Source organism: Drosophila pseudoobscura, chromosome X (genome assembly GCF_009870125.1).
Source record: "Drosophila pseudoobscura strain MV-25-SWS-2005 chromosome X, UCI_Dpse_MV25, whole genome shotgun sequence".
NCBI lineage: Eukaryota > Metazoa > Arthropoda > Insecta > Diptera > Drosophilidae > Drosophila > Drosophila pseudoobscura.
The window spans coordinates 4167624-4192031 of NC_046683.1; the positions used below are offsets into that span (position 1 = coordinate 4167624).

The 24408-nt window shown below is 45.0% G+C and overlaps 1 protein-coding gene and 1 long non-coding RNA gene across 9 annotated transcripts in view; one reads left to right on the forward strand and one right to left on the reverse strand.

The window, feature by feature from the left end:
• Positions 1 to 172: 172 nt before the first annotated feature.
• prage (RNA exonuclease prage) overlaps positions 173 to 24408 on the reverse strand; it is a 34851-nt gene continuing 10615 nt past the window's right edge. For 4 of the 8 annotated variants that reach the window (XM_033383253.1, XM_033383254.1, XM_033383247.1 and 1 more), the window contains exons 2-3: positions 12275 to 12715; positions 173 to 3668 (exon numbers count right to left, since the gene is read on the reverse strand). In XM_033383253.1, the coding sequence (XP_033239144.1) occupies positions 1693 to 3668; positions 12275 to 12715 (2417 nt within the window). In that variant the 3' untranslated portion in view covers positions 173 to 1692. Of the gene's footprint in view, positions 3669 to 12274; positions 12716 to 12784; positions 12893 to 21683; positions 21853 to 22083; positions 22268 to 24408 lie in introns of those variants that run through there. The other 4 variants (XM_033383250.1, XM_033383252.1, XM_033383251.1 and 1 more) reach the window with 4 other exon arrangements.
• On the forward strand, positions 16200 to 17536 carry LOC117184662 (uncharacterized). Its single transcript, XR_004470076.1, has 2 exons — positions 16200 to 16722; positions 16816 to 17536. It is a non-coding gene; the product is annotated as an uncharacterized lncRNA (long non-coding RNA).

A 24408-nucleotide genomic window follows, 5' to 3' on the forward strand; every position in this document is an offset into this window, starting at 1 on the left:
AGTCATCGTCTAGGTATGGTATATAGGATACACCCTTCACATGATGAGTAATAAGTGATTCATCCAGCAAAGATCTCGTATTAGATCCGTGTTCCATTCCTGAAAGCTCTGAAAATGAACGCCCAACCCACGCCCCATTTTAATGAGAACGATAATTGCTTTTAAAGTGGTATTTAGTTGTAAACAAATCAATGTTTCTTTTATTGTGGTTCAATCGTTAAATCGCTCAATTTATTCCTTTGCTTTTTCGTGCAGAGTGCAGTCGCATTTGTATCTTTTCCGTCTCGGTTTCCACTGCCCTTTTCATTTACTTTTCAAAAATACACTCAAACTAAAATTTGTTGCATTCTGTGCGTGTGGTGTGTGCGTGCTCTTGCCACTACTCTAAGTAGGAACATCAATTGTCGAATCGAATGAGGAATAAAGAACTCCATTCCTCGAGTGCCACTCCGCTCCACCCCACACCCCACGCCCAAGGGGGGGCACCGGCGAAGAGGAGTAATCGCTCAATGTCATAGATATATTTGTATTTCTTTTTGGATTTGGATTTGGATTTGGATTTGGTCAGAAAACCAAATTTAATTACTTGCTGGGACTCTTAAGCCTAAAATGGAGAAGTTCGAAGTTCAATGTGAAAAATCATACACTCGAAGAATCTTCAATGAACATTTGTGTGTGTGTGTGTGTGTGTGGGTGGGTGTGTGTGCGCGATATCTTTAAATAAATATTTATATGTAATCCTTGACAAACAGAAAGAACAAAGGGGGACAAAAAATATAGACTAAAGAGCTACGTTTAGTGGTTGGAGGGGGGTGGGGCGGGCGGGCAGGGGCAGAACCTAACCTACATTTATGCATAGTGTATAAAGTAGTTAAATTTTGAAAGTTTTCAACTTTCCTTCCGTCGCGTTTTTTTTGACATATGAGATGCTTCCTTCATTCGTACTTTTGGTCGAATAAAAAATAAAATAAAATATAAAAAAAAAATTATAAAAATAATAATGGTAAAGAAAACGAAACTAAAAGTAAATCGTGATAAATGGAGTGATTTTTTGTCGAAAGTTTTGGTCAAAAAAATATGAAAGGCATTTCGATTACCCTTCCTCTCTAGAAATCTACGTATATATCTTTTTTGTATTTTCTTTTCATTTTTTTTTTGTGGCTTTTTTTGTGGTTTTTTTTTGTTTTTGTTTTGTTTGTCGTGTAAATATGTGAGAAAGTGAAAAAAAACATCACAGCTAAAACTTCAGTACATTTTCTTGTGGTTCGAAAAAAAAGAATTAAATAATAGAAAAAAAAAACAATATGCGTTTATACATATGTGTCGATTAAAGTTCTATCCTTCTCTTTATATCATAAATATAGTGTTTTGCCTTTATTTAATGCAATAACATTTTGTGTCGATCATTTGATTGAATTTGATTTGTGAAACATTTCGTCGGCAATGCTGTCAGCGTCAGCGTCAGCTGCCGTTCGATGCCGTGTTTCGAAAACACTTCTGAGATTTGAATAAAATACATCTAAGCGGTGGGCCCCGTCCCCCGTGGAGCCACCGAAGGGCCTAAGCCCCAGCCCAGAAACCCATCCCAATATTACAATAACTATACGTAACTAAAACAACCCGCCCAACAATATGCATGTGCACTCGGCCCCATTGTGCGCATGTTCGCTCCTCGTTCCTCGAGCCCGGAACCTATCCCTGCCAGCGCCATGTGGGGTCCAGCTCGCGACGCACACGCCAGAGCATGAGGTCCATGCAGGCGCGCGAATCCTCGAAGCTGCTGTGTCCCGTCGTCCCCTCTCCGCACTGGATCTCGCGGTGCAGATGGAACTTGGTGAGGAGGCGCAGGGCCCGGCGGAAGGGAAATCCGCTGCCGTGGGGGAACGTGATCGAGGTGTCGATCAGTGTGTGGTGGACGATGCGCAAGGCGCGCAGATCGTTGTCCAGGGCATGGCCGATCAGGATGGTGTCGTCGTTGATCAGCTGCAGCAGGTCGCGCTGCACCTCGGCGAGGGTCTTGACACTGTCCGAGCGGAGATCCTGCTCCGTGATGCCGGAGTAGCGTGTGTTGTAGTCAATGATGTCGCAGTCGGGGCGCACAAAGTGCTCGTACACCAGCTGCCCGTTGAGGGCCACCAGCGATACTTTGGTCACATCGAGGCCACGGCCCGTGTAGCTCATCTCGCAGTCGAGGGCATACACGGAGGGTGTGTGCCCCAAGCTGTAGCGCCCCGGGGCTGGTTGGGTGCGCACGTAGTCGTAGTAGGGTCCGTTGACGCCCACCGCAGAGCCGGTCCACACATGGAGCTCGCCCTGGACGCAGCCCTCGGCTGCCTCGTCGGTGGCATTGCAGCAGGTCCAGCGACCAATGTAGGTACCGTCGTAGAAGCGATTGTACTTGCCCTCGTGGTAGACGCACTCCTCGCGCGTCAGATACTCGCCGGTCATCTCATCGACCAGGAAGTGGCGCTTGCAGCGGGCGCATGGCTTCGCCAGGCTGCGCTCCACATGGGCGTGGACACTGTTGGCGTACTGATAGTACTGCATCTCCGGCCTGCCAGCTCCCGCCGACGACTCGGAGGACTCGCTGCCGCTCCATTCGCCGGACTCGGAGTCCAGCGAGCTCGGCGAACTGTTGCCGGAGTCTGTCGACAATGTGAAGGTTCGGTTGGCCCCAGTCCCTACGCCCACCTGTAGGGCGGCAGCTGCTCGTTGGGACTCCTCCGTCGGCAGGCCGTCATCGTAGTTGATAACGGGTGGCGGCCCCTGTTCGCGGTACAGCATTTCCCGCTCCAGAGTCAGGGACATCACGCGAGCGGCGGCCATATTCATGTTCGGCATGCACTTGAAGATCTCGACGGCGCCCTCGTGCACCACACTGTCCACGGGGAAGCCGTACACCCGCAGCAGGTGGCGGTCAACCAAATGGGGGCGCAGGCGCTTGATCACCTCCTCGTCGTCCATTTTCAATTGCTCGCGCTGGCGCAGCGGCGGCACCAGGAAGTTCACGTTCACCTTGCCCTGCTGCAGGATATTCTTGCAGTGGCGCCACTGATCGCCGCCACTGCCACGCTGCTTACGGCTGCCATTGGCGTACGGGGAGCTGTTCGGCGAGCTGCCAGCAGAGGAACTGAGGGCCGACGATGAGGACGAGAAGCTGCTGCTGCCACAGGAATTGGCCAGGTTCTTGGCCACATTGCGATTGTTGTTGCCGTTCGCTTTGTTCAGGTTGCTGTGGCAGTTGTTCCTGCCACCACCACCACCACCACCAGCGTTGCTGTTGCTGTTGTTGCCCCACTTGCTGTTGCCCTGCTGCTGCTTCTTGTTGTTGCTACCACGCTTCTGCTGCTGCAACTGTTGCGACTGCTGCTGGGGCTGCTGCTGGCGCCACTTTCCACCTGCCTGCTGCTTGGCCTTGTTGAATCCTGCTGCACCTGCAGCGGCTTGTGCCTTGCCGTGGCCATTCTGGGTCTGTTGCTGGTCCTGCTGCTGCTGCTTCTGCTGGCGTTTCGAGTGCGACTTGTTGCTATTGCTGCCACCGTTTGGGGCATTGCTGTGGCCGCCCTTGGGCTTGTGGATCTGCTCGCGGCTGGAGCAGATGTCCTCGCTAGCTGTCTCGCTGCTGGTGCTGTTGCGGTGGGCCGGATTGTGCTGGCCCAGGAATTTGTCTGCAACGAAAGCGATGCAAAGGCAAAATTAATTTAAATTTGAATTAAGAAAAGAGGGAAGGGGGAGTACTGCAAGGAACCAGCAAGCTCCCACGCACACATACACACACACTCACACGCACATGAACACTCCCTCACGCATAGCCCGAAGCCGGAGCACGATCGCGATCACGAAGCCAAACACGAGCTTCTATCACATCGCATTGATGTAGGGTGGGGGGGTATGCGAGAGGCTTATCTACATCTACCGTCGCCACGTGCTTTTTCGTTTCTCTCCCCTCCCCCTACCACTCGCACTCGCACTCCGTCTCTATCCCTATCTCTTTCTCTTTTCGTTTTCATTTCGTTTCCCTTTTTGTTATTATTTTTGTTTTTGTTTTTGTTTCTGGTATTTGTTTTAGGTTTTCGCGTGTGTGGATTTTTGATTTAGGAACGGGGTGGGCGCAGGGGAAGGGGTTACGGTTACGGTTACGCACGACTGGAAATTGAGGCATGTGCGGCGGTTCTTATTTCGGGTTTTTCAGCTTTCGGAAGAGTGCGGTGCTGTGTGTGTTTGTGTCGCTGGGAATGACAATTATACACATTTTCTGATATTATGATCCTCCCTCCCCTTCCCCTTCCCCTCCCCCACTCTCTATCGCCTATTAAGAGTTCTTTCTACGTTCTACGTTCCACGACGTGTATGCGAGACGCTGTGTCGTCGGCTTCCGCGTTTAGCTCATCATCATTCCATCATTTCCATTAAGCCAAATAAAAGCTGCTGGTCGGCTGTCGCTTGGTCGCCTGTTGGGTAGCCTAGGGGGGTGGGGGGGTGGATGGGGTGGGGTCAGGTGGTTTTATTGAGCAGGCCTGGGGCTGGTGCTATTGTGGGGTGGAGTGCTGTTGCCAAGCGACGGAAACACATTTTTTTGGGGGGCTGGGCACACGCGTAGAACCTGGCTGGGAAGCTGGCTTGACCTGTTGTCAGAGAGATAAGTGGGTGCTGCTGCTGCTGTTGTGGGGGGAGGTGGAGAGGTGGGGTTCGGCTACGAAAGGGGTTGGGGCTGAGATGAATGATGCCAAGGGATATATCCTACAAAGATTTGTAATCGAAATGCCAAAATACCATAAAATAAATCGATACTTATCGATTGTTATTGTTTAGATACACCTGCATAAGCCAAATGCTCAATAATGATCAGATTGTACCACTTATCCGATTATTGGACATTTCCCATTCACGGGTAACGACTTTCGATTGCGCAGATCTGTCAAATACAGCAATCTGTCATCAGGTGTCGTCTGTCAAGCTGTCACTCCGTCACTCGGACAGTCGGCGGGTCTTGTGACGTCTCAAACGTCCCCCAAAACTTTCTTATCTATCGGTTTGCATTGCACTTGCGACGAACGCATTTCCTGCACTCATTAGCCGCCAAGCCTCTAAGCTTCCTTGTACAAACTACAGAGAGAAAAGCCTGAAAAGTGCCCGTTCGCGAGCGTGCATTTCCTTAATATCTATGTATACGCGAGCTTGCCTCATCTTTCCAGAGACGGGAAGTTCTGGCCGCAGAGCAAATACTACCCAAGGTAGATGAATAGATGTGTGGACGCGAGGGAGGCACCAATTGACTTTCAATACGCGCATAGATAAATCATATGGCGACGAGGTGGGTTTGTTGACTTCGGCCGACCCGAAGGACGCTGCCCCGGAGCACGCTAAGCACCTAGACGTGACCTGCACACAGAATCTCATCCAATCATCGTCTTCGTCATCGTCATCGTTTGCTTCTGGGAGAAATGATATCGTATCGATATATGGTTTACATGCGAGTACATGTGTATGTTCATCACGTATGTATTTGGAGTGCTGTGTGCGTGGCTGCCGATTAGATAGGGCGTGGCCAACAACCCCCAAAGAGGTTCGGCCAGGCCCGAATGGTCCGGCCATCTGGCCCACAAGCCAACAATTAGCTGCCGCCGAGAGCTTCCGAAAGCTTCAGCAAAATTTGACACTTTTATGGTGATGGCGGAGTGGTGGAGCGTTGGGGCCCTATACCATCGCTTTATCGCCGATGCCTGCCTTTGAGTGCGCATCGGCTTAACGCACGCGCCAAACTCTCCAAACAGCCTTGAAATATCAAATATGTACATAAATATCAAGTATGTACATACATATGTATGAACATCTGATTAAAACATAAACACGATGAAGCATGCGAAAAGGTATGCCCCAACCCCCAGAGGGGAGGCGATCATTATTCCAGTTCTAGTGCTAGTTTTATCCCACTATCGTCGTTGGGGATATTCCTTTCGCATGAGTAATCTCTCCACATGCGGCAGATCTTAACCTGGCCAAAAACCACTTAAAAAACACATACGTCCACTGATAAGATTGCTTAGGCAAATAAGCGGGACAAACGCATGTCAGCAGCTTAAATGATAATCTTTGAGCACACATGCTGGCACAACAATGTACCCGTACCCTCGCCCGAGACTCGTGATGCGACCAGTGTTTGAGTGGCTTTAATGGTACGAGAGATGCTTCATGGAAATACTCGTGTATCAGTTGTGAAAAGGATTGCTTTAATTCCCAATCCATTCGTTGATCGTCTCATGCGTTTTGGGGGTCCGGGGTCTAGACAGCCCAAAAGAAATTTGGTTACCGGGCACCGATAAGATGGCCAGTCGACCAGTTCGTCCCTCCTCCAGTTACCAACGGCTACGGACTAGTGCTCGAGGAACTGTCGTGATTGTCTCCCCCCCCACACACCTGTACGCACGCGTCTGTGAGTCGTCGTCGTCGTTGTCGTCGTCAAGTGGAAGTGGATCGTCGAAAGTCTAACATCTAATCAGCTCCAAGCTACAATCCACACAAAACGAGGCAATCCCGACACAAAATTATAAAACAAAATCGAATCAAATCACAACATTTTCGGTGGTAGCAGATGAACTGGGCCCCTGCCCCTGCCGCTTCCCCTTCCCCTTCCCATGGGCGAGAGAGTAACGGACACGCAGATTCCAGGAGGGGAATTTTCTGGAATACGCATTGATATATTGATATATTTAATTAGTTATCGCGCAGGCAGTCAACTGTCAAGATAAGTCTATATTTATGCATTAGTTTTATCATTTTCTATTCGGTAATGAATTCGCCTGGCAGTGACGCAATTTCATTTGTTTATCGATTACCTAATACGCCGCCGCCTCCGACAAGGCATACGTCACAGGGTGACCCATATTGCAGGCGGCTACCGATCCTATCGCTCCAATCGAAAAGCATCCCTGGGGGGCAGTGGCAGTGGCAGTGCCAGTGGATTTTTTATTCGGCTTTGAGTTGACCTTCGCGGGTTTATGCGGCGCTTCCTGCCAAGACACAAGACCCACGAAACCCCCAAAAGCCGCGCCACACAGCCACACAGCAATTACGAAGTACGACGAGTCCACTCGACTCGCAATTGTGGTCTTGTGCATTTTTAATGAGGCTCTCGGCCAAAAAAGCTGGCTTTGAGAGAAAATAAAGAAATAACAATAACGATAATACTCGTAAAACATCCATCGCGATAGTTAATTGTGAGCGAACATAACACGCTCACGTATGTCACAACACAACACAGCACAGCACACATCCCCCATTCCGATCCCCCAACACACACAACGTGTATGCTACCCCTCGATCCATGTGCCCATAGCCATAGCCATAGCCATAGCCATAGATATATGCAGATATGGCAGCCCCTGGCTATGGTCCGACTATGGCTTGCTTTTAATGTAAACTAATATGAGTTTTATTAATCAAATATATACTATCCGTCTGTATAATATATACACAACATACATATGTATATATAGTAGGGGTCTCTTTTTGCATTGAGGTCACAGCCAGCCAGCGAACACAAAAACAGATATAATAACGAGCCATAAAAGAAAAACTTTTAACAAAATCCAACAGATATCCAACAGATTTGCATATATATATATACATATATACTATATGGTTTTGTAACTGTCTGGAATTGGCCTAAGGTCCTTAAATATCCTTATCATTCTTCAATTTTTATCACAGTATTTTGACGTACGAAATAGCCGAAGATTTGATTAATCTTTATGGCACTTTGTGCTATTATTGGGGCTCTAATTCCGAAAAACACTCGTATGTTACCATACCAATATTTATCTTACAATTAAAGTGCCATAAATACAGGTAATGAAAGGTCAAGGTTGAGATAAAGACCATGGGAAAATGGAAAAGCAAAGGATACACAAGTTGATCTTAGAATCCCTCAAACTGAGGCACTTTCCTGTGTATATCTCAAACTTAATCTGATCACTGATCATTGATCATTGATCGCTGAAGATCGGGTAGAAAACTGACGATTGTCACTGTGACGGTGACGGTGACCGTTGTACGAGTAGTAGGTAGCGAGATCACACGCGATCTTTGGTCTCATCTCAACGCAGAGATCGCAGACATTGGGTAAACGCCCGTTGCTTAAATGGCAAACATGTTAACCTTGACTATTGCCGGCGGCTGCGATGTCGAGACAGAGAGTCGGAGTCGGTGCCGGGGTCGGAGTCGGTGCCGGGGTCGGAGTCGGTGACGGAGTCGGGAAGCTATTCCAAAGAGCTATGTATTTTAAAGAAATGCGAACGCTGATGATAATGATGAGCATGAAGCTGAAGCTGAAGCTAAGGCTAAAGCTGATGATTAAGGGCCGCTATCACAATAGCAATAACTGACGTGTGAGCAATCTTTTTTTTTACTATTGTTGTTACATATTCGTATGTGTCTGTGTCTGTGGCAGCAGCACTTTTTAATGGGTTAATAATGCGAGCAGGAATGTGAAATATGTGTCCACAGTGCGTTTCAAAAGTATTCAATAGCGTTGGATATGCCATCAGTTGTAAGGTTCGATTAATCGAAGGAAACCAAACATATTGCTGTGGCACATTTAAAGATCTCCAACGAGCAGTTATCGAATTAAAAACATTGATAATCGATACAAATCCTATTAATGTAATGATCATTAAGGAGGTTAGCTGTCGTACAATCATTTGGCGAAAAATATTGACACACATCCAAATAATCGGGTCACTTATCGATTAAAGTTACATCAATCGATTTTTTATCGGAGGAAATCGAGCATATATCAATGGAATGCTATTTAGAATGAATATGGAACATTTAAAGGTCTCCAAAGATTAGTTATCGAATTGAAAATATCGATAATCGATATTCTTTTTTTGGAATCAATAATTGAATGAACATTACCGAGAATCGGGTCACTTGTCGATTATTTATCGAGGAAAACTACGGAGACGGAGAAAGGTACCAAATGGCAAATAGTGATTGAGGTCACAGCTCTTACATCCGTGAAACGCACTGTACGTTTGCTCTGTTTGCTCTGGTGACGATTGCTACGATCAATGGAGTGCGTGTGGCATGTGGCATGTGGCTTGTGGCACCACCGTTAGTTGGCACCACCGTAAATGAGTTCAAGTTTCCTTTGGATTCCAATTACGAGTACACCCCACCCTCCCCTCCATTGGGGGGAAGGATGGAGGCATTGAACATTGAATACGGCCACAATGTATCTGCACAGATGGCGATGGAGAGCCTTAAAGCCGACTCGAGTGTGAGAAATTCAACGGGGCGTGAAAAATGCGTCTGGCGGTTGCATTTATCGAATGCCACAGACACATGCCTGTGCCACAGACAGACATTTTTCCGCCACTCGGAGGCGTTCATTTCGTTCATTACTTGGCCAACACAATTATCTAATGGCTCTTTGTGGGTCATATAAGACGGCTTTATTACATCTCCCTCTGAATAGGTAGTGCTACCTGATGTCTGCCTGTCTGTCTGCTGGCTCTGATCTTTGGGGAAGTGAAGCTCGAGGTTACGTTTACGTTTCAAGTGCCCAGAGATGATTAACGATTCCCATCAACCAATCCCCGCTGTCAAAGCCAAAGATACGTACGTACGTACGTACGTACGTACGAGTACGAGTAGCTCTAATTATTTAACGCTCGAGTGCAAATTTCCATCCCAAAAAGTTGTGCAACTTTCAGTATTTTTTGTTTCCTGATCAGATCGATACTTGGGAGGAGCTGGGTCTCCGTTTCGGTTTCGGTTTCGGTTCCGGCCAAGTGCTAATCAATGACAAAACGATCAGTTATGTAAGTGCTCGATTCTCCCGATTCTCTCGACTCTCTCGGTTCTCTCGGTTCTCTCGATTCTTTGTCGTGCTGCTGCCTGCCGGTATCTGCGACTATCAGTAGTTCATCGTTTGACCAGAATACACGAACCCAACCCAATCGAACCCCCGACGTCTGATTGCCGCACTATACGAGCACGTACCAGAGAGTGTACACCAATAATAACCAATAATACACCTGATACACTGGCAAATAAAATCGAATCGAATCGAATCGAATCTAAGACCCAACACTCACACAGATACAGAATACAAGCAGAAGCGCTAATCAGCTGCTGCTCCTCCGAAAGTCGACGCAGAGGTGTATTGCGACTTAGCTTTCTACCCGCCCCATCGTCACGCCCTGACAATAATACAATAAATATACATATATAAAACATATACATGTACATCTACTCTATATTTACATACATATGTAGGCAGGCATATAGGGCATATGCACGATAACAATTCTGGAAAGTTTTTTCCACGCTTTGTGCCCAAAAAAAAAACATGTAAAAAGTGTAGTAAAGCTGGAAAATATTCAGCTTAACCTTATCTAACGATTTTCGCTTGATTAGTTATCGATAACAGTCGATAGTTATAGATATGGAGAGGAGATGGCTTATCGGAGAATAATTATCGAAAGCCATCGATGACTATAGAAGGGAGAGGGATTTTGGGCCGTTATGGCGGCAGATTGCTTCAAAAGTAGAGGGAATGTTATCTAGTTATCGATAACAATCGATAGGAATGGATAAACAAAGGAGTATGATCTATGGTTATACGTTCTAGGCATCTATGCCTGGCGCTGAGTGAATGGCAAGCGATTTTTCATTGATTCTTCATCTCAAAACGATTTAATATGGATAACCACCTATACATCAGGTGCAAAAAAAACAACACACACAGATAATCACCTATGTTGAAATGCAAATTAGAGGAATGATATTTATGTTTCCGCATAAATTATGAAATTATGAAACTGAACAGATTATAGATTATTTTGATTATTTGAGTTCCATTTAAATGTTTTGGGTTTCGTTTTTGTTTTTTTTTTTCTTTACTTTTTACGACTTGTTCTACCTTTCTTTTCTTGTGCCCAATCGCTTTTGTTTGTTTATTTAATTCCGTTTTATTGTTGTTTTATTTGTTGTTTGAATCTTTTTTCGCCCGAATTTTGAATTGATTTTTAATGGGAGGAATTTCGAACGAAAGCGAAAGCAGGCGGCGAAGGGGCCGGGTCTCCCAGTGAAATTAGTTGTATTTTTACGAGAGAATACTATCCCCTCCCCCCGACAGACACACGTTCCGTCAGATTCGAGAACCCCCCAGCCCCCATCTGTGATGTTGCTATCTTGAGCGCGCCTCGTTTCGATCTGAGGTTCATTAGGCTTAAGCGAAGATTTCCTGCAATTTTCCTATTTATGAGCAGAAGAACCTTTGCAATTTCTGTGTATTCTGTAGATCGGGTAACGAGACAGTGTATAAATAGAAAAGCCACTCTCTCTCCCTCTCTCTGTAGGCCAACGGTATCTCCGTGTCTCTGCTGTGGTCAAGAGTCAATTGAATACTGAGGTTTACCCTCCCCAGGGGATAGCAAGTATAGATAGATAGATAGGTGGATGGATGGATAGACGACCCAAATAAACGAGTACGCATTCGACAATCTACTGGATCACCTCTCACTATAATTCCCCCGACGAGACTGTACTCGTAGTACTTATTTCTCTGTGTGTGTGTGTGTGTGTGTGCGGCTGTCGGTCGGCCATCAGAGCGTCTCGTGGGAAGGAGGCCATTCCAATCAAACGCATTTTCCTAATTAACGTCCAGTCCTCCCCCTCCCCCTCCCCCCATCATCAACTGGCTCTGCCCCTGCCTCTGACCCAAAGATGCAACAACATACAATCAGAGCCACGTCCAAATCTGGCATAAAGTACAACTAGCGAAGCAAGTGACGATACGATACCCGTTCCCATCGATGACGTTGACGTTGTTTTTGTTTTTGGTTTTGTTTTTGTATGTGTGATTCATTTTTTAGATGCCGGTCGCTCGATTTGCTTGGAATTTTATGAACCAAAAGCAAAACAAAAAGCCGACTCGTAATCGGCATGGAAATGGAAGTGAATCAGCTTCTTCAGTGTCTGTGTTTATGTCTGGGTTTCTCTGGCCAACAGTTCAACTGAGAATCAAGTGTGGGAGTGACTTCCATAAACAGAACCGTAGAGCTCTCCGCTCGAAGGAATGCCTTCTCCACAGAAGATACGGAAAAGTATTGAAATCTACAACTACAATATTCCGCCCTGCCCTGGGAATTTGTGGGAATATGTATGTCGAAAGCCAACAAGGGTGTTCCCCTATTTGTGCCCATCTTTTGTTTCAATCCTTCCAAAAAGTACTCGCTATTTTCGGTATTTTGCAACAATCACTCACCTTCGATGCATGAAGAATTCACCAGATGGTGTCCGCCGTAATTGCGCCAGGATTGGGGCTGCGATTCCACATTCCCAGTGGTACCCAACTCGTCGCCTGCTCCATCGATTCGCTTTTGCGAACTGCCATAGAAGTGACGCTGTTTTTGGGTATGATTCTGATTCTGATTCTGATTCTGGTTGTTGTTGTTGTTGTAGCGATTCTTGCGGGAACCATTTTTGTTGTTATTAGTGTTGTTGTATCCAGACATGTTGCCGTTGTTGCAATTATTATTGGAATACTTTCCAGGGCAGCGTTTGCCGCCGCCGCTGTTGTTGTTGTTGTTGTTGTATCCGTTGTTGTAATTGTTGCCACCAGCATTGCCAGTGGTGTGGCCATTATTGGAATTGTTGTTGTTGTTATTGTTATGATTTGGGTTACACTGCTGTTGCATCTTCTCATCTGAAAGAAAAGCGAAAGAAATGTTGTATTACTCAAGGATTCTTTTGTTTTGGTTTCGGTTCGACCTACAGTAGTCTTGCAACTTAGACTTCAACAATTCAGCGAAACTGAGGGCGTGCATTGTGCAGGAAAACGCGACACTGATATGACAGTAGATACTATGTTATTTCTTTTTATCCAGTAAGCAGGAGAGCCTCTGATCCACAAACCGCCTGCACTTGCATTTGAAAACGAACTAAACGAAACGCGGGAAGAAAACAACCAACAGCCAAGACCCAGTAAAATGAAAAAAACCCAGAGTCATACCAATTCACGTTTACGACTACTACTACGACGCCATGCCGATGATGACGACACAGTGAATCATCATCATCATCATCGACTCGATTCTCTGATAAATGGAATACGGCGAATTTGTTTTCGAACTCGAATTTGGTTGCTATCTTTTTCGCCGTAGAGCCTAGGGCAGGCTATGACCACGTGCCCCCAGCAGTCCACACCAGCCCCCCCACCACACCCATTGGCTTCCTATTTAGATAAGATATGATAATACCTTCTAGAGGCGATGTTCTACTCTGGATTATGGCCATATCTTAGACAAACCCCACCAAAAGTCTTTACCCTGAACTTCAGATGCTGTTGATATTCCATTTTCCCCGAATTTCCACAAATCCCATAACATTTAGTTAGCTTTGAGAGGCAGCATTACCTTGAAACCTTCCCGATAACGTCTTGATAATACGAAAACGGCCGTATGACCCATGCTGCTTCCAAGAAATCGTACAGATATTGGTATGTTTTTACGAGTATAGCGAAAAACGCAAGGGGGTTTCCCCTAAAACGTTTTCGTCGATGCACGAATTTCCATGGAGGGCAGTTCGATGTACTCGAATTTTCACGGCTTTCAATGGAAAACCACCGAATGGCTGTGGCTGTGGCTGTGAATGGAGATCTTTTGGGGAATTTTGACAATTTCTCGTTTTGGGAGCACGAAAACGAGTGGCAGAAAAAAACAACAACAACAACAACAAAATAATAAATTAAAGACAAAATAAAACAAATAAAAGCCACGAAAAACAGGTACCAGTTCGTGCCTAGCGCGCCGGGTCCATGTGCGTACCCCTGCCCCTAACCCTGCCCCTCGTCAGGCCGCCCCACCGCCGCCCGGGCCGCGAAGAGAACTCTTTGGAATTTCGCGTGGAGTGTAATTTGTTGTTTTCACTTTGAAATTGTTGTAGTATTCCTTTTTGGCAAATGCGAAATATATTAGTATTCAAATGATATGACACGCCCACTCTAGATCGGCTATGTGGGGGCCTTTGGGGCGTGTGATTTACGAGCAGATGGAGAGGCGCCGTCGTGCATTGAATGGCGAGAATTCGCAAAAGACGGCGCCTGCATGGAATTGAAATTGGAATCGGAATGGAATATTGTGGAATGGAGAGGCGATGCTGCCGGGCTTTGAATCTCTAGGTCCATCCAGAATTGGAATTGGAATGGAATTGAACCGTTAATGAATGGAATTGGAATTGAAATGGCTTGGATTATTCCTCAGCGAGTTCCAGAACCAGTCGTTCCCGTATTTGAAAGTTCATTGAAAACTTTGTGCAGGGAGGCACGTGTGCCCCCCCCGTCTTGCGATGGCAGAGGGCGAGAGCGGGCGGAGAGAGGAATGACTTTCCCATAAAGGGTGCCAAAAATTGCAACGGAAATGAAAGGCGCGCGTGATTCTATTTGTGGCCACAGAACTCATCAACTGCATCATCATCATCATCATCATCAGCGTGATGATTGTGATCATTGGGGATCGGATCTTTGGGATCATTCATAAGTTAGCAACAGAAACGGCACGAAACGGATCGAAACAAAAACAACTACAAAAATACCAGAGCGCCAAAGTTGAATGAATTCCAATGAAGAAGCTCTCACAAAGCAGAAACGCGACAAAGCCGCTAAAAGGGGAACAAAAAAGAGAGAGAACGAGCAAAGGGAGCAAAAAGGAAATGAGGCCCGGCACGGCACGAATTACCGCGCCATAAAGAGCGTTCGAAAGAAGACTCGCACGAAAGAGTGGAGCAGGCGGCCCCAGTGAAGCGGATCATTAGGGTGGAAGAAGAACGAACCCCGAGATACACTTTGATCGATCGCCATCTGCCCTCTCCTGCTCCGAGGATCGTATTTCATAAGCTTCTTAAGCCAGAAGATACATGTGGCGCACCATGCAGCAGTGCCCCTCGAAAGCCACATGTGTGCCGAAATTTCAAAGGAAACAAAATGCAAAAAGGGTATGCTCTGGCATCTGCCTTTGCGCATGGCAACAGACCCCGACGATGACAGCGCGCTTCGGCGCATGCGTGTCTGCCACAGATACAGATACACGCACACACACACAGAGGAGTGGGACACATGTGGCAGATGGAGTTTCCGAAAACGTACAAAATCTCGTTGGAAATTTTTGCCGACTGCTGTGTGGTGGACAGCCGTACCCGTGCCCGTGCCCGTGCCCGTGCACATACGTCGCTCGAGCATTTCCCATTCGCATTCGCAATCCCCAATCCCCAATCCGCAATCCCCAACAACACACCACTAAAACAAGTTTCCATAATGAGTTTAATGCCTTCTGTTTGTGGGGTTACCTCGGGGTGCTAACGAACTGAAATACTTGTTTGCTTTTCCCCCCTTCGAGTGTTGTGGGGTTTGAAGTTCATCGCGCGAGCCTAAGGAAACACGTGTTCTATTTTCAGAGTCCAAAAACGAAACTCTCAGAGGGAGCAACGGAGGGATAACAGACGGATTGTAATCGTAGTAGACAGAGTGCTGTGCTGTGTAGCCGGAAATGTTAACGCGGCCTCAATGCCTTGTATAATTGTCTGTGCTTTTCGGGGCATCAAACAGAACGAAACACACAAAAAAAAAAAGATGTGTATGGAAAATCCATAGAAAATTAAGTAATTCGCATTCCAATTACGTGCACAAGCATCTAGAACTTTGTGTGGCATTCGGTATTCCGTATGCCGTGAAACGTACATTAGATTGATGTAAGACTCACAGAGTCATACAGGAAGAAGACCCAGCCCCTGCCCATGGGACGTGCTCTTTATTCGGGGATTGGGGTTTCGCGAATACGAGAAGTACTACCACCAATATCCGTAGTGGGCAGAGCAGAGCACATATGTGCACACTCGTAGATCGCCGGCGATGGAGCGTGATCTGGTGACGTTTATTGCGGGTACAATTAGTTTTATTTTATGCCTGAATGGGCAAAAAAGACCGAAATGAAAGGGAAGGGGGATCGACCATGCTTTGGTCTAGGTCGTAGGTGGTAGGGTCGGGTCGGATTGGGTCGGATCGGGTCGTTCGATAAATAAATCACTTCCGATGACGACATCGAGTGGCGGTGGCACATGGCGATGGGATTCGTTATCATAGCCGTATGTTATCTATAAACGGAAGAAGGTTCTCCACCCGCCCATAAATAAGCCCAAGGTATTTCCGCTCTTTCTTCATTAACAATCCATCGAGTCCAGAACCTATTCTTCCCTGCTTCTCAATCCAATAAATCACTCAATCCAAGTGGAAAGCCCATCAGCTAATTAGTGAAAAATCCATAATTATAGTTTGGAAAACAAATATACAAATGAAGATCAGATCGGATCGGGTCAGATCTGCGTCATAGATCTCCAAGCACACATCGTTCCGAGAGACCATGGCTGGCATTCGGCAATTGTTATTAATTGAAAACATTATGGAATCCGCTGTTTACTCAAATACCAAACACAAATCAACTAATTTCCCCGCACGAAATTTCCATCTCTAATTCTTTTTGTATTTATTTTGTTTTGTTTCTGTTCAGAAATTAAATTGGAGGGATATGGGAATGAGTCCCGCGTGCTTGCTGTCACAATTCTATGATTCTGACACTTTTCTGACAGCCCAAAAGAAAACCTCAAGAGCCGAACCTGAAGAATACTCGAATGCCACAAGACAACACTCCTCCTCCAAGTATCGTAAGCACTGAATTCTTGAGACACTTGTCAAAACAAATCATTCTCAATATATTTATGTGTATTTTCATTTTTCCAACTTAATTTAATTGCAAGCGGAGCGGACAAGCGGCCAAGCGGCCAAGTGCTGAATGCAATTTAATAATCATCTCCCATGGCTGTGGAATCTCTGATGAATATCTAGATCGAGAGGCATAGAAATTTTCTGCCCGGCACAAGCGAAATCTTCACAAGAGAATTCCCCAGAATTCGGATCAGAGTAGTTCTCTGGCCTTCCTACTGGAAACGTGGGTGTTGCGCATCCCAAAGGACACGATTCTTTTTTAGGATCGATAGGAAATCAATCGATTAATCGACACTGCCGAAACGGCTTCTTTCTTCCTACTGGGATTATTTTCTTATATGTATTTTCTCCCCTCTCTCTCTCCTCTTTGCACTTTAGATCTGCCGTTGATCTTCCATGGGGCTGCCGTTATTCCAGCTCTAGTGCTCCACTCTACTCCACCGCCAAAGTAACGGGCCAGAGCACAAGTGGATCGGAATCGGAATCGGACTCTGAATCGAGAGCCAGAGAGGCCAGAGATTTCTATCTATCGAGGATGACCCATATTTCGGCGAGTGTTTTCTCTGCTTTTATCACAATTTGCAATTGCTGGCGATGCTCCACGGACGAGGCGACGTTTCACGGCCCACTCGAAACCAATACAGATACAGATTCAAACATATTTAGATACAGATACGAATACGGGATTTTGTTTTGGTTTATTTCGTGCGGCTTTTGTGTTCTATTCTGCCAAGAAATTACTTTTTTGACAAAATGTTTCTCGCTATTTTTTGTTTTTGGGGCAGATTTTGTTTTGGTTTTTTGTGGGAGATACTTTTCTGTTTTGGTCGCCTTCATTCTTCATTCATGAGAAAAACACACACAAAATATTTATGATAATTATTATTATTATTATTATAATACATAATGGCCGACATATGATATATATTATGGTCGGTTCGAATGCCCCCTGGGGGCATACATACTCGTATGTATTATTTTTGAACGCCACAAAGTGGCGTGTAGCAGTGTGGCAGCGTGACAGTGTGGCAGCGTGGCAGTGTGGCAGAACTCAATGATTTATTTGACTCTGCAGCCAAGAAAGTAATCAAAGTAATACAAATGGGGGCGGCGGCGGCGTTGGCCACACACAACACATTTATAAAAACAGACACGCAAAAAAATATACAAAATAAAAACACAATACCAAAACGGAACAGAAACCGAAACAGAAACAGAAGCATAACCAGAAGAAAACAGCAACAGCAACAGAAACAGAACGAAACAGAAACAGAAACGAAACACAAAACAGAAAGAAACGAAGCGAAGCGAAACGAAACGAAACGGGACATACACAGACAGTAAACATCTAAAACATCTAATCGTGTACTCATCGAGATCTTCGAGAGGAACAACAAGGGCAGTGGCCAGTGGACAGAAGACAGAAGACAGCTAGAGAAATGATGGCAAATTTTGATGCATGCCGCCAGCTGTGTGCGAAAGACAAAAACAAAAACAGATCAAGAACATGCCACAGCGAACCATCTAGGGATTACTGCAGCAGGTCCCAGGGTCTCGTCACAAGAACCCAACGAAGGATGGGACTGATCACAGGCATCTGTAATCCGAATGAATCAGATATCATGTACATATCTCAGACCTAGCAAATGAACATGTGCTCCAAAGATAGCACTCCATCCGATAGTGGCTTAGAACATGTGTTCGAAGATGTAGAAGGAGGGTACACCCTCCAGTGCCAACTGATAGAGCAACCCTTATTGATCCCACTTGGATCTTGGCATTCTGATTCCATAAGAACAATCTACTGAATGGTTCTACAAAGTGGAGTTCGCAGCACGTAAACCTACCATCGATAAGATGTGGAAGAAGAAACGGAGAGACAGAGAGAAAAAGCCAACAATATGGCCACACTCTGATGATCGGGCCTTGGCTCTGTCTCTATCTCTGTCTCTGTCGCTGGCCCCAAACCTCTCCACCATTTGCATGCACGTAGTACTTGTTTTTTTTTTTCCTTTAATTTTTAAATAGAAAGTAACCTCAATTGCACTTGTAAAAAACATAAGTAAATAACGCATTCGAGATACATAACAAAAGAGACAGAGACACAGAGAGAGAGAGAGAAGTCAAGTAAATATACAAGACCTACTCGATGTGCCCCTTCTCTGTCTCGCTCTCTGTGTGTGCCCCTTCGTGTGACGACTCTCTGTGGCAGTGAAAGGGGGCCCCCTAAATGCTAAAAAGTACAGCGGAACAGTGGAAAGATATATAGATAGAGAAACGAATTACATGTTTGGGAAAGTGAGCAATAATTATAGTTACTATTACTATGAGAGGTTCCCTCCACAGAGCCAGAGATCTCTGGCTTTCTTTTGCCAACGAAATCTATAAAAAAATTGCGGAAATGATTTCAACATTTTGCACACACACACAACATGTACAAATATTGTACGAATACAAATACAAATACGAATATGAATGGGGAGGATGTTAATACATTTGGCATTGACGGAGCACCCGAATGCAGTGCGAAATTGGAGTGGAGTGGAGTGGAGTGGAAAACAGAGTGAAAACCGTGAGAAATCGGAGGGAGGAAAGTCTAAGCGAATGTTAGATAAGTTTCCAAAGAGAAAACACAGCTGGAAAATCGACAAAAAAACAAGCACACACATGAGAGAGAAGAAGAGCAGAGCAGGGAAAACACACACTACTCCAAAGATGGATTAACGGAAGTGTGGCATGGGAAATGTAAAACAGTAGGTTAAAAGCGTGGAGAAGGGGGGGAAAGATGGATAATTGAACGATGGACGATCTATAGTTATTGCTATTTGAATAGCCTATAAATCTCCATTTCTAAGGAATAATCTTAATTGTGATTCGATAAATAATCGCTCACTACAGCTATTGATATTTTAATAGCCAAGACTTGTTCGATTGATCATCCCCATACTCCATTTGGTTAAAGTTCTCGATAAATAATAGTTTACTACAGTAATCGATATTTAATAGCCATTCCTGTTCGATTTATCCTCTAATTCGTATTACGTTACGATAAATAATCGATAAAATCTTTTATTTAGATAGACGGTCCCTATTTAATGGCAAGTTGCAGCTGTAATACTTCTATAGTATTGCTAATCGATAACCCAAACAATGTGGAACGATTGACATATTCAATATTCAATGTTCCACATATTCCAAATGGGTTTTTTTTTTGTTTGTTGCCGTCACGCCTGTCGGACGCCGCGTCGAATGTGCAAATCAACAAGTTGGCAGCGCGCGCGAAACAGAAAACCAAATAAAACAAAAAAAAAAAGGCTTATGTAAAAATAAGCGCAAAAATCATAGAATGCACTGAGCTTTGGTGATGAGAACGGGTGAAAATGTACAGTGAAAAATTGTTTGGAATGCGATCGGCGATCGGACATCGGCAAATCGTCTATAGACGATGGGGCGGTCCAACAATACGATTTTATAGAGAGAGGAAATCACCGCAGAACATACGACCCACACACAGCCCTCCCGCCCCCCACCAATCTAAATAAAGATCAACAATTGAATAGATTTGTATCTATAAACTGTTCTAAAACACACACTCGAGTGTGGGCGAGAGAGTGTGTGTGTCTGCGTATCCGTGTATCTGTTGGATACAAATCTGTTGATATATAGATGTATAAATCTGATTTGGTGCTGGGAAACCTTCTCGCCGACACTTTTCATCCAATCAGTTAATCACAGAATCCTACCAACAAATGTATCTGTGTATCTTTGTGTATAAATAGTTTCAGTTTTCCGCTATAGGAACTATAGAACCTATGGGCCGAACTGGGGATACCCTCGAATCGAATGGACACCCATTCTTTGAAGTGCCACACTTGATATAGGCCCAAAGAAAATACTTTGTTGTCGTATAATATATTAACACACATTTCCGGCTACAAATTTACACTTTCCGCATTTTCCCTCTCTACCAAAACGCTTAAATTGTTGCTCTTTTGTGGCCTCTCACCGCTGGGCAAATAAATTCATTCATATATTGTGCATAAATAAAATCATTTTCATGTGGTGCTACAGGGGGAGAGTGGAAAGGGGGGGGGGGGGCGTCCTCTTAAGTGGAAATATGTTGTATGTTGAAATGGAAAACCAAAAGATTAATTCGCACGAAATTCTTGATTAGCATTTGATTGAAGAGATTTCATACAAATGGTGGGTGTAATACTCGGCACTCCCCGAGACACAAGTGAATAGATCTACCTATCAACCGCTTAAGAGATCCTTTCGAGGTACAATCGAAAGCCTATGGCCTGGCCAACTTCTGGCTGTTTGAGAGTAAAAGTGCTGCCCGTTTCCCGTCAATTAGCTTCAATTTGTTTCTCTTTCTCGCGTCTAGCGTTCGTCTCGCTTTGTTCGTTTGGCCAAAAAAAAAAGTGAAAAATCGCACCATTTTGTTGCAGTCGTGATGATGTTGGGCTGTAAAAAGTGCTAACAACTTCGAATACATCAGAGAGCGAGAGATGATGACGACAGAGCGCGGGGTGGCACGAGTGCCGCTTGCATCACATGACAGCAACAAAAGCGATAGAGAGACAGCAACAGCGAGACATCAAAAGCGACACAACGACACAGCGAGGCAATGAGGCAGCGACCCAAAGTTACAGCAACGTAATGAGACAGCGACACAACGAGACAGCGATCCAAAGGCACAGCGAGACAACGACACAACGAGACAGCGATGCAACGAGACAGCCACACCATGAGACAGCGATGCAACGATACAGCGAGGCAACGAGACAGCGACACAACGAGACAGCGATGCAACGAGACAGAGACAGTGACCAAGCGGGATTGCAAGAGCTACAAGACTACCGTAACTCGAAGTATCTTTAGAGTTTGAGGCACTCACATGTGGCTTTGGTGGATCTCCATGACACTACAGGCACCATCCCTGAGGATGTACCCGGTGGGGAGCTATACATCTTTTTCGAAAATTGTATAAAATTATTAAACTATTTGAATATTGTCCGTTGATAACTGCCTTGCTCACAGTAATTTTGTTGAATGTTGAATAACGAACCAGCTGATGCTTGGCACTCTATAAAATGCCTACTATTTCTATAAAATATGTTTGAAAAGTGAACACAAAGCTAATAAGCAAACAAGAGCCTATGTAGTTGTGGAATTTCGAACTAGTCGGAAAATCTTGGACTACTCTTTGAGGCTGGAGCTTGGCGAGAAGGAGCACCTTTTGGGGGAATGTTTCCTGAAAGATTCTGCCCCACACCAACAAATATATTTGCACTCACATGTTTTAAAGCGATCTTGGGGATACACCCAATAAGGTCCCGACGATGGAGGGTACCACATTTTCAAACACTTGACAATTTTGGAAATATTGAAAATTTTTGTATTCTTCTACGTCTCGTTGATTTACAGAGTAATTTGCACGGAGATTTAGGGAAGGAAATTCACTTAAAATTTTCCTACAATTTACAATCGGGTACTTCACACAAATGTCTGAAAGGCTTAACCTTTGGGGGCGGAAGGGGGGCGGGGCAGTTATTTTAACATAAAAGTCAATGAAGATACGAAAAAGTATCTGAAATCTTGTGTCGTACACCTGGAAAAGCGCTGACATTATGTGTGGTTCATTAATCATGAGTATTTTTGTTTTGGGATATATTTATATTTGGAAATGCGAGTGTGTGCCTTTGATTCAGATTTTTATTTAATTGTGGCACGTAGTAGAAAAGCCGCAGAGAAAACAACATCGAAAATATCAAGGTAAAGTGAAAACGAGCGACCACGACGACCGGAGCTGTTAAATAAGAAGTTCGAAAACACAAAAAACCAAAAAGAAAAACAAAAACAACAACAAAAAAACACAAACGAGGCAAAACTTTCGCTTTGGCTTTGGCTTTAAACTTGGCCAAGAAGCAGGCCCGAAGACGACACCCAAAGATGGAGACTGGAAGACTGGAAATGGATGAGCGATGAGCGATGGCCGGGGTCGCGGCGGGTCTGTTGGGGTCTCTTCGACCTTTGCTTATGTCACGTCTCAGTGTATTTCTCTTCTCTGCTCAGCAAAAAGCAAATTTCTTCGACTCTTTTCACTTTTCGAGATTTATGCAAAAATCCACACAAATCCCATAAATGGAGGGTCGCCGATTATGTCACGACACACGACCTACCCTACCCTGCCCTGCCCTGCCCTGCCCCGCTCCATTCCGCACGTAGAGACGGTGCCGGGGCATGCCCCACAGATGATTCCGAGATTCGAATCAGAGTCTGCTTTCTGCTTTTCTGTATAAGAATCTGTTTTAGAGAGAACTAAATGCCAACAAATTAGCATAAGAGTTCAAATAAATTAAACAAAAATACCAGAGCGCCGGAACGGCAGAGCCCCAAGAATGTGCCTCGACTGTGCGGATACCCTGTACTTGGAGACGGATTGATGGGGCCCCTTTTGAGGCCCTGAAAGGGCAAAGCGTTCTCCCCCTCCTCTGATTAATGGCTCAAGAGCAGAGCTCTCCGGATTCCAAGAGGTTGGGCCCCTTCGATGGGTTGTTCCGTTCCCCGTGAGGCAAGAGGCATGAGGCATGAGGCATCAGCATGCCCCACAGTCTCAATTGCTCGAAAGAGTATTCACTTTTGTTTTTGTTGTGCTGGAAATATTTGCCAATAGAGATTTCCAAGCTATTTTACTGGCTAAAAAAAAAACAACGTATAATTGCCACGATACGCTTATCGGTGCCACAGATCGGAAGCGTTTAATACGCGTTTGTTTTTTACGAAGAGCGTGAAAATGTTTTAAAACAAAGTAGAAAACCATTAACAATAGTAGTATTAATGATAACAGTAATTGCTGGAATTACATTCAATGCCATTCGGATGATCCACTGTTCCCCTAAGCGAAAGGATACACGGACACACGCGTTGAGACTCTGCAACAAATTTGAACCAAAAACTACAACCACAAGACTCAGAAACCCCCCATTCCCCGCTTATGCATTATGCATTATGCATACCAGATCCAATTTCAATTCCCCCGGTGGGCCCTAAAGGGGCACGAAGGGAAATACTCGTAAAATTCCATGTCATACGAGTGGGGAAAACAACAGAGAACGAAAATAAAGGGAATACTCGCAAAAAAGAATACAAATTAATCTATTTTTTCCCCCTGATAAGAGCTACCAGTACTCGGGCCCCTCTGGAGGGGTCTATGGATGGGCCAGAGCGACAGCAGATGTTCGTCCAACGTAGGTAGAATATCTTCAGGTACGGATGTATCCGTATCTTCAGCTAATTTATTGAATTTCATTTACTGCCGCACACAGCAAAAATAAATGAACTCAATTTGAAACAAAAGAATGAAAAAAAAAAAACGCCAAAGAGCGTTGAGAGGCGGCCATAACAAGAGCAAGGCGAAAGATGCACAAAAATAGCAAATGGCAGATGGCAGATGGCAAAACAAGAAACCCAAAAAACAAACAAAGAAAATCGAAAGAAAATTAAGTTAACTTTCTGATCTGTTTGACTGTCGGATAGATCGGCGATATTCGGCCCCTCCTCCGGCAGCGCGAATGCGCGGGACGGGACCTTTCCCAACCGAAAAGAAAGTAAGTCTCTGC